This window comes from Helicoverpa zea, chromosome 5 (genome assembly GCF_022581195.2).
Source record: "Helicoverpa zea isolate HzStark_Cry1AcR chromosome 5, ilHelZeax1.1, whole genome shotgun sequence".
NCBI lineage: Eukaryota > Metazoa > Arthropoda > Insecta > Lepidoptera > Noctuidae > Helicoverpa > Helicoverpa zea.
In genome coordinates, this window is record NC_061456.1 from 3,764,777 (window position 1) to 3,775,649 (window position 10,873).

A 10,873-nucleotide genomic window follows, 5' to 3' on the forward strand; every position below is an offset into this window, starting at 1 on the left:
TTACTATGACAATAAAAATTGCAGCTGTAGAAAAGAAAAAACTGCCCCCCGGTGTAATGAAGAAAGTAGTAGCCCCTTTGGAACCTGATCATAAGGAAGAAGTTTTAAAGAAAATTCATGAACGTAAGTACAGTGGGTACAGTGGCTTATGGATTTCACGACATATTTCTAAAGGAAAACAGTCATGACCACAAACTTAGTAAAAGTGCACTTTAGAGGTAGAAAGATATTTTTAACGTACAAAAAATAAAAGAGTTGTGTCTTAACATCTTTATTGAAAACTTTAGCCACTCGAAATCGTCAATTAGACAGAAAAAAAATCTTAAACTGACAAATATGATATTAATTCTGAACAATTGACACAATCTTTCAATCACAGAGGTAGATAAGGGTCAGCTTTCGAAAGCTGTCATTGAAGATTTGGAGGAAGATATTAATCCTGATGATAGCAAATCTGAGGTTATGAAAAAGGTTAACAAAGGTATGTAATTAAATACTATTGACTAGTGTGAAAAGTCTTTTAGATGGCGTAAGGACGAAAAATAAATCTGACAAATATGTAACTGCGTCAGTAGTTCCTGCACTTTGCAAAAATATTATATTCTAATCGAGCTTGTGTGAATATTGATAAAACTTTGAGGTAAAATGTTGCAGCAATCGCAAAGAGACACGTAACAAATGATGTGGCAGACAAAGCACTTGCTGATGTTAACAAAGGTGCTAATAAGGCAGATATTATGAAAAGAGTTCAGAAAGGTAAGTAAAATATGATGTACCTTCTAAAAATTAAGTAGTTTTCGTACACATAATAGAGGAGAATTGCAGTAAAACAATGATAAATAATTTATCCTTATTAACATTTGAACATGCAAATCCCGATATTCCTTCAACTAGACAATATTATTTATACCTACAAAACTTTAGAATTGTACATTAATTGTAAAACTATGATTGGAACACTTATTGCCGATAAATACAATATTATAATTAAAATTAATGAATTAATTTTAGCCGTTGACAAAGGTGAACTGCCACCCTCTGTATTAGAGGAGATCAATGCCGATTTGAAGCTCAATGACAAAAAATCTGATATTTTAAAGAAAGTTCGTAAAGGTAAGCCTCACGCACAAAGAATTTTCAGTGTTTTACAATTTAAGTGGAACCGATATTACGCGTCGTGATAAAAAGCTTGTTGTCGAGAAGAAAGTCCGTAAAGGTTAGATATCATGTAGAAAAAGTTCTTGCGATTACTGGAAAACTTCTTCAAAGGCGTTTGATGATTTTTTGGGCAATGGACGAGTACTAAACTCGTGAACATAGATGTAGTGACCCATAGGCCATAAGACCTCACTGCCAAAATTGTGTATCAAACCATAACAATACTAAGTCATTATAGCGGTGGTATAAATGAGTCTATCATACTTAACTAAAATAATAAAATTGCAGCTGTAGAAAAGAGAAAATTGCCCCCTGGTGTAATGAAGAATGTAGTGGCCCCTTTGAAACCTGATCATAAGGACGAAGCTTTAAAGAAAATTCGTGAACGTAAGTCTTACAATTTTTATCGAAAACTTTAGCCGCTCCAAGTCGTCAATTAGCCAGAAAAAAATGCTTAAAGAAATATGTATGATGTTAATTCTAAATAATGGACACAACTCTCAAGATTTAATGAAATCTTTTCAGAGGTAGATAAGGGTCAGTTATCGAAAGCAGTACTTGAAGATTTGGAGGAAGATATGAATCCTCATGATAGCAAGTCTGAGGTTATGGAGAAGGTTAACAAAGGTATGTAATTAAATGGTATTGTTACTAGTGCGACACTCAAAAACGGCTGAAGCTTTACAGGCAATGCGTAGGTAAGGAAGAAAACTAAATATTATGTAACTGCGTCAGTAGTTCCTGTACCATCCAAAAAATATTATATTCAGAAAGAGTTTGTTCGTATTATAAATGAAAGAAAGAAAGAAGAAAGAAAAACCATTTATTATCTCAAACGACGCAAAAGCAACAAAACAAATAAAACTAATGACAAAACAAACAGATAAACATTTAGATACGCTGCATTTGCGTCACCTTGCGGAAAAGGGACAGCGCTCAGCATAAATGCTGTGCCTCGCGCACGCAGGAACGAGACAACAGCGCTGGTTTTCAGCGCTGCCCCGCGTGTCCTTGTCTCGGATTGCCTCGGATTGGATTGGGAAATGGGATTTTAGCTATTTGAAGTATTGATAAAACTTTGAGTTAAAATGTTGCAGCAATTACAAAGAGGCACATACCGAATGCAGTAGCAGACAATGTACTTGCTGATGTTAACAAAGGTGCTAAGAAGGCAGATATCATGAAAAGGGTCCAAAATGGTAAGGAAAATATGAATTACAATTACGTAGTTATTAGTATACATTGGAGAAGAGTGGCAGTAAAACAATAATAAATAATTTATCCCTATTAGCATTTCAACATGCAAATCCCCGATATTATCCTTAAACCAAACACTATTATTTATGCCTATAAAACTTTAGGATTTCGTCTTCATTGCAAAACTATGATTGCCGATAAATACAATATTGTAATTAAAATTAATGAATTATTTTAGCCGTTGACAAAGGTGAACTGCCACCCTCTGTCTTAGACGAGATCAATGCTGATTTGAAGCTCGGTGACAAAAAGTCTGATATATTAAAGAAAGTTCGTAAAGGTAAGCCTTCGTCATCATAAGTCTTTTTATCGGCCACAAGTCTATAAGTAACGCATATGAATACTAGAACACATGAATATGCGTAATTTGCTGAGCATAATACGTAATGATGCAGAAATACTTAGTTTTGGCACCAAGCTATATAGCACTATCAGTTCATTTCACCAGGGACTTCTACTTATTAATAATTTAAAATATATGTTATTTTTTATTTCATGCATTAAAACATTTCGTCAGAATTACTTATCGACATTTTGTATGCTATTGACAGCTATAGATAAGAAACGAGTGTCACCCACTGTAATGGCTGATTTGGCCGGTGTTGAGCAGCCCGTAGGAGTTCAGACTGATCCCATGAAGAACATTAAAGAAGGTTTCATCACTTTCATTCATATTACTTTCTAGTTATTACGAGAGAGAGAAGCTCTTATTGTATCCTTAAGTTAAATAATGGATAATGCTAACATAATCACTGTCTTGGCATCTCGAGATGATGGTAAGGGTTTTAAAACGTACCTTATACGTTTACTTACCATCATAATATAAAATGGCCGAAACATTTTAGAAGATGCTGTACAAAATCTTAAAAATGCAACTGATTTTATTCCAATAGCTGTCAAGAATGGAGAACTAGAGCCGGCTGTCATGAATGATGTGATGGCTTCTGTAAAACCTGGGGATACAAAGTCTGAGGTTATGAAAAAAGTTCGCGCAGGTAGACCGTTCTAATATTATCCGTAGAAATTCTCGAACGAAAAATGTACAGACGCCAGGATACCAAGCTACTGCAATGTGTCTTTCTGTAACCGATTTTAAACTTTATCACTTAATTATAAGGTTCAATGTAGATTGGATTTTTTTATAGATTAAAGTTGCTAGTTCCGTTTCCAGTTCCTTTTTTGATTCGCACACATAAGAGAGACTAATGTTTTATTGTAGCGGTAGCCAAGAGGTATATCACACCCGCTGTGATGGAAGATGTACTCGGTACTGTAAAGCCTACAGACAACAAGAAACAAATTTTGAAGAAAATGCGTAAAGGCAAGTACCTGTATAACGTAAATGTAAAAACATATTTAAAATATTGGACTTAAATAATTCTATTAAAGCTAAATGTCGATTTTAGCGGTCGCCAAAGGTCAGGTACCCAAATCTGCGATAGATGAGATTGAGAAGAATGTAAAATTCATTAAAGACCCGGAAGAAGTAATGGAGGAGGTCCGCAAAGGTCAGTTGGAAACAGTATGCTTAATAAATATGTCGTCTAACTCTAAAGGATCGATTTTGAAATAATGTGTTTGGTTGAATGTGATTCAATGCAGCAATCAATTTATGCTTCAATAATCACATAGCTTGTCTATTTATTTTATACAGTTCTCATAGAGGAATTATATGTATATGGTTATAACATTGTAATCATTAAAATACCTACTTATCATTTAATCAAACATAATGGAAATACGCGGGAAAACTTTGATAATATAATTAGCGGTAAATCATAACAAATATTCCGATTATAGCTGTTTGTGTGTGATATAGATACTGGTAATCTGAAGAGGAAAATGAGAATTCAACATTTACCTTATAAAATAAAATACCTACAATGACTCTTTGAATAAACGGAGATCTTTTAAATCTGTCGGATGACCATAACTTTATGGTGATTGACATGATTATGGAGTGATTCACCTCCCCACTCAGAGACATTTAATGGTCACTTAAGCCATTCCTTAGTGAAGGATTGGTATGACATTCCGTCACTAAGGAGTGACTTAAATAATCATTAAATGTCTCTGAGTGGGGAGGTTAGAAGATCGTCTTTTTAAAGAATGAGCTTAAATCTGTTGCTTTCAAACAATGATAAAATGATATGTATTATTATCATCACAGGCTTAGAAAAGAAACAAGTGCCGCCAGCAGTGATGAAGGAGATAAGGCGCAAAAGCGATAGGTCCCCAATCATGACGAAGATTCAAGAAGGTAAGATTACCATCATATCACTTTTAACAGGAACACCGGATTTTTTATTGTACCACGGTTTACATTGACGATACTTTCTAAGTATATCTTGGACACCAATGAATGTGTTTCGAATGGCACCTTAAACTGTAGGTCCCGGCTGTCAGTGAACATCTTCGGCAGTCATTACGGGTAGGCAGAAGCCAAGAAGTCTGACAACTAGTCTTTCCAAGGGGTATTGAGTTGCCCGGGTATCTGGGTTGAGGAGGGCAGATAGGGCAGTCGCTCCTTGGAAAACACTGGCACTCAGATGCATCCGGTAAAACTAGAAGCCGACCCCAACGTAGTTGGGAAAGGGCTCGGAAGATGATGAACTACACGACGATGATGTGTTTGTGCTTGGAGGTTGTTTTTGTACACTCTAACTCATGGTTTTAAATACTTAAAAATATACTTTAAGCAGTATTAAAATAAGCAAAGCTAATCATTTTATAGCATTGAAAAAAAAGAAGCTGTCAGCGTCAGTCATGGACGACATTGCCGCCCATATGGGTCCTGGAGAGAAAAGGACTGAAGTCATGAAGAAAGTCCGCCAAGGTGAGACCAGTAGTTTAGGTATAACATGATAAAACTAACTAGAGGTACCTACATGCTTTCAATGTGTTTATTGTAAGCAATCATTATCGATGTATATACAGCAGTAAATTTGCGGTCGGTTAGTATTTTATTTCCGGGTGTTTTTGGGGAAATAACACATAAAATATAAATAAAATAATATTTTGATGAAATGTCACGTGCCATGCCTAATTTGTAACAGACAGTAGATTAAATATTTCGGTAGGCTGTAACAGCTTAGTACCGTATAAGAATAAATAAGTAACCTATTGTACACTTCAGTAGTCCATATTAATTTTTCTATAATACCTATGAGTTAGACCCAGAGTACTTTTATAAATGAAACACTTCAACATATCTTTACATTTCATATCAAAAACATGTAGGTAAACGGTTTTTTTTAATTTGCTTTCATCAAAGATTACAAAAAACTGCGTCCTTTCATATACAAGGTGTTGATTTGCATTTGTGCCATACTTCAGGAGAAGGACATACTATACGTTAATAATCGATTGGAATTGCAGTAAACGGGAAATAGCTAATATGCACTGCTTTTTTGTCATTGTAATGTCGTAGTATTTCAGAAGTAATCCAATTTTATGAATGATGACATTGAGGTAATTCCGAAAAAAAAAATACGTACCATTTTTTTTTGTTGATTTGGGTCGAGAATCATTAGCATAATTACGTCCTTGAATATGGCACGAATGCAAATCAACAGCTTGTATAAAATAAATCGGTAAAAATGATTGAAATTACCATTCATGTCAATAGCACATAGGAAGTGGTAAAGGGTGGGCGTTTTGGGGGCTGTCTTTTGTAAATTTATTTTTTTGACGTTCGAAAAGTGCTGTTTTGCAGCCAAGTTTGAATAAATGACTTTTGATTTTGATTTGATTTTGATTCCAGCCGTGGAAAAGGGTCGTTTGACTGCATCCACTTTGTCAATGATAAGAGACATAGATGAAGCCAAACAAGCGAAAGATATGGATAACGTACTCAATGAACTTGATCAAAATACTGAAACGAAGTCCGATGTTATCAATAAGCTACGTATAGGTAAGTGAAGTGATTGCTACACATGACAACTGAAAGCTACACATGGATTGTAAAATATATAGGCACGAAAGTACCCCCGCCAAGATCCAAGAGCCAAGAGCCAAGCAGAACAAAGGCACCTTTTCATCTAAGCTCTATAATGAAAATGAAAATGATGCAAACAAATTCATAAATGACGGTCAAACGGTAAATTTGATTTCAGCTGTAGATAAAGGTCAGATGCCGAAGTCTGTCTTAAACGACGTAATCAAAAGTCTCGAAACCAAAGATGGGAAAGCTGAAGCTATTGAGAAAGTCCGAAAAGGTAATACTTAAATCTCTTATATTGTTTACAGATACAAATATTTTCGATTTAAACGATGATTGCTTAGTTACAATTCAAAGATTTCGCAAGATTTCTTAAGAGCTACCAAACATGATTTTAATATACTATATATTTTCAACTTATTTTCAGCTACAAGAAAACGCCAATTACTTCCAAAGATAACAAAAGTCGTAAGAATTAGATGCGGCGAGGTACTCAGTCCCAGTGAAATTAAAATGATTAAAGATGGTAATTCTTATTGTAAAACTAGCTCCTGCCAGCGCTTTCACATCACATTTCAAAACATATACACACGCAAATCACACAAAACGTGAAGGAAAACATCTTGATGAAACCTGGACTATAAAGTCTCTACCTAATCACTAACCCGCATTGAGCAAGCGTGGTGATTAATGCTCAATCCTTCTCGGTGTGAGAGGAGGCCTGTGCCCAGCAGTGGGGCGATAAAAAGGCTGTATTGATAACAGTATATCAGTCAATATCTTTCAATGTTTTTTTTTTCTTAGCGGCGAAGGCAGGAGAAATTTCACCATCTGTGATGAAGATAATTATGAAGAAAAACAATGAATTTAATTTCGATGTGAAGAAGGAATCACCCATAAAAAAGATTTTCAAAAAGAAAAAGGATAAAAGAGTAATCATCGACAAGACAGATATAATGGCTTACGTTAAAGGTGCTGACACGGACGCACAAGTTATAAGGAGAGTGCGAACAGGTAAATGTAACATAACGCTTGCAACTCCTACAATATACTTATTTGTTGAGGACATGGTGGTATGTCCTGATCGTTGGAATCTGCCTTTTTCCTTGATGGAGATATGTTAAATAGAGTATATAATGAGTATATATATGTCGAGTGTATACTATAGGAACTTCCTGGGTGTGGTATTATGGGCGTAGTATTGAGTATCATTTAGAAATTAGTTTCTTATTTATAACTCTGAAGTCTTAAATAACTGTGTTTCCATTCGTCATATTCAAATATGCCATGACATGTAGCCATTTTTTCTACATTTTCAGCAATAATGCAAGGCGACATATCACCGTCAGTCATGAAATTGTTATTAAACAAAGATAATGCTGGTATTATATTTTCGGATGAAATTGTACGTGCAATATTTCCACACACAAAGGGAAAAATTCAACCTTGTCGAAATACTTGTCAAAACGTTACGAGATCTAAAAGCTTAAAGATCACAGAAGCATCCATGATGCCCTCACTGAAACAAACGTTAAGCGAGCGTCGTACGAACTGTGCTAACTACAACTTTTGTCCGGAACGCAAGACCAGAAGAAAAATTCCAGTTTTTCCCGGTGCACCTACAGTAAATACACGAAATATTATGTTTGATGGCATGCCTAAGTACACAACGCAGGCGGTGTTCACTGTCCAACAAACAGAAAACATGCTAACACCAAGATACGGAATAACTTACCCAGGCAAATCATCCGCACCTTGTAAATGTGGAAGTGAAACTTGTAGAAAAGAATGGCTTAATATGAAATTGTCGAATATGAAACTGACAGAAAGTGAAGCGAGATTAATAGCTTGTGTATGTGGCACTAAGATGAGTGATTATGAGTCTAAAAAAATTCTTAATTCAATAGAAAAAGCTAAGAAAGCACAAATAATGCGAAAAGAACAACAACGGTTTAAAGAAGACCAGAAAAATATACAAAAGAAGATAAACAAATTGAAGAAAAAGCAACAAATTGTAGAATTAAACTACCGGATTAAGAAGAGAAAAATGGAAGAGAAAAGAAAGAGGAATTTAAAAAAGAGATGTAATAAATTAGATGCTCCTTATCAGAAACACAGGAAAGAAATGGATAGACGCGCTTGGAAACAAGTTAGAGAAAGGAAGGATTTATCACGCTGTGCGCTGGCAGCTGAATCAGCATTAGACGCGGGTACCTTCAGCGTGCGAGCTATTTTGAAATTCATAAGATTGACGTGTACAGCACTCAGGCATCCTAAAGACAGCTATCATGATTTAAAAACAGCCTTAAAGGACCCATGTTGCTCAGTGCGAAAGTTAAGGCAGTTTTATGACGATGAAGGTATTTACGAGCCAGCTGCAAGAATCAAACATAGAGTGGGTTTCGTTACAGAAAAACTTACAAAAAAAATGGAATCGTTCAAGAAAAAGAGAAGGAGACCAGTTAATTTTGGATGTAACCTTTATATGGCATCTCGAAATAAAACGCCATGTTTATGGGTATTTTACGCTTGCCCATGGTTTTACCCTCAGTGTATCAGTTTGCTTTCAGGTCTTAGACATTTTTCTCGAATGTTAATGTTAATGCTAGCGTTTATTGTATGGAGTCCGTGTTTATTCTGTTTTTGTCCTACCTGTTTGAAAGTACGATGACTGAAACAAGAATTTTGGTGAATTTTTGTTAAAGTAAATGAATCGATCTTTACAAAAAGTGCTTTTTATTTTATACTACCAAGTTTATCGCGGTTTCACCTCCCGTTCCTAGATAAAATGTAGGTATCGTAAATCGAAGATAATGTGCCATTTAAATTCGAGTTTTTTTTTTAGTGTTTCTCAACTTAATGGATCATGTGGATGTTTTTTACAAAAAAAAAATACGTTTGGTCGACCACTGGATATCTCCACTGCTATTTTTTTAACATAACTCCGTCATTCACCAATTGTATTGAACAATTCTTATTTGATTGAAAGGTTATATTCTTATTAAAGGGTATATATACTTCCAAAAGGTCTCATTGCCATTAAGGTTTAGGTTCTGATGATGGAAACCCTGAGAAATAGAGAGCAATTCTTGAAAATTTTAGGCATACACAGAGCAAAATATGACACTCAGCGGTATGTTTGATAACACTACAAAACATGAAGGTTTAGAGGTGAGTATGGAGACGGGAGAAAGCCGAGGGAACTTCCCCTTTATTAGGTACTCTTGTTTGGCCTTATATTATTTGTATTGGCCAGAACTTTATACGAAGATGTGTTTTGACAGGGTTTTGACCATGAGGGTTTAAAAGATAGAGAGGAAGTACAATTCAGTACCTTACCGATTTATTTCACCGAACAAGTGTTTGAGCTTATTTCATTCGTATTGATGAGATCTTTTCAACAATAATTGCAACCAGCTGAACCGAAAGAAACGTTGGTGCATGTTGCTATGACAAACTTCATAGTAGAATTACATTTTGTTAGTTAAAGAAAAAAATACCGTGACTTTGCGTGACATGTTTTGTCACATTTATTTTTAGAGACATTCGCTGTAATGTACTAAGTATATTTTAAGAGAAATACATTTCGATATTAATATTATGAATCTTGATATTGATTGGAGAAATTAGTTTTACTTGCGTTCAGAACGCGGTATATCACCTATCACACAGTCTAGGTGCCATCATGAATTATCCAAAAATAACGACAAAATATAATTTAGATTAACTGGTAAGATCCATTATTTTATTGATTTCGTTTCCTTTTTTATCAATTGGGAATAGCATATTTAGCACAGGTTTTTTTTTTTTCAGAAATATATTGCTGATGTCAGTGATAAAATTTGAGGGTGGAGGAAAGTAGTATGTAAAACCTATCATAAATTTTTCGTATGATATGATATAAGTTGCTTAGTTACCATAACTTTTGCAAGTTGAAGCCAGGGAAGCGGGCAACTGCTGTGGCAGACTTATAATGCAAGTTATGGACGGTATCTAAAGAAACAAGTACTCTATGAGACATTCTTTCATTGAATGTAAATTTTGTGTCGTTTACGATAAAGATGCCTAAAAGTCGCAGATTATGCCCAGAACGAGGACAAACATCAGCATGCAGAAAACTTCACAAAACAAGTACACAAGACGAACTTCAAGTGCACTTGGAGAGAAAATCTACAAGTGTATTGAGTTTCAAAAACGCAGCGGAATCAAAACCAGCAACACTGCGACGTAATGATTTAAAATCGTTAACTTACTTAAACAACAATTTAGCACATGAGAAAAACAACAAAAACAGTCTTCATCCATTAAAATCATGTCTTTCCTCTCAAAAACAAGGGGCAAAGGCCAAGATGAGCGTAAAATTTTACTTCAAAAAGGACGACAACCAAACAAGTAGTCCTCATTCAATGTCTGCTCATAATTTAAATAAGACCATAACCAAACGAAAGAAATGTGATACAATGTACAATAAAAATACTGGGTCGAAAAGGGCAAATGTTTTATTTAATAGAAGGTATA

The 10,873-nt window shown here is 35.0% G+C and overlaps 2 protein-coding genes across 2 annotated transcripts; both read left to right on the plus strand.

The window, feature by feature from the left end:
* The first annotated feature begins 3,847 nt into the window (after positions 1-3,847).
* LOC124630786 lies at positions 3,848-6,362 on the plus strand. Its single transcript, XM_047164786.1, has 4 exons — positions 3,848-3,923; positions 4,586-4,675; positions 5,150-5,251; positions 6,179-6,362. The coding sequence occupies exons 1-4, from the start codon at positions 3,905-3,907 to the stop codon at positions 6,334-6,336; spliced, it is 369 nt and encodes a 122-aa protein (XP_047020742.1). The 5' UTR covers positions 3,848-3,904; the 3' UTR covers positions 6,337-6,362.
* A 432-nt stretch (positions 6,363-6,794) lies between these two features.
* On the plus strand, positions 6,795-9,026 carry LOC124630524. The gene is made up of 3 exons (XM_047164470.1): positions 6,795-6,881; positions 7,160-7,369; positions 7,675-9,026. Exons 1-3 carry the CDS (start codon positions 6,869-6,871, stop codon positions 9,024-9,026), a joined length of 1,575 nt encoding a protein of 524 aa, XP_047020426.1. The 5' UTR covers positions 6,795-6,868.
* The last annotated feature ends 1,847 nt before the right edge of the window (positions 9,027-10,873 follow it).

Coding starts and splice junctions, on each gene's coding strand:
- LOC124630524 (XM_047164470.1), top strand. Junction 7,370..7,674: donor TATAAGGAGAGTGCGAACAG/GTAAATGTAACA, acceptor CTACATTTTCAG/CAATAATGCAAGGCGACATA.
- LOC124630786 (XM_047164786.1), top strand. Junction 4,676..5,149: donor CATGACGAAGATTCAAGAAG/GTAAGATTACCA, acceptor ATCATTTTATAG/CATTGAAAAAAAAGAAGCTG. Junction 5,252..6,178: donor CATGAAGAAAGTCCGCCAAG/GTGAGACCAGTA, acceptor TTTTGATTCCAG/CCGTGGAAAAGGGTCGTTTG.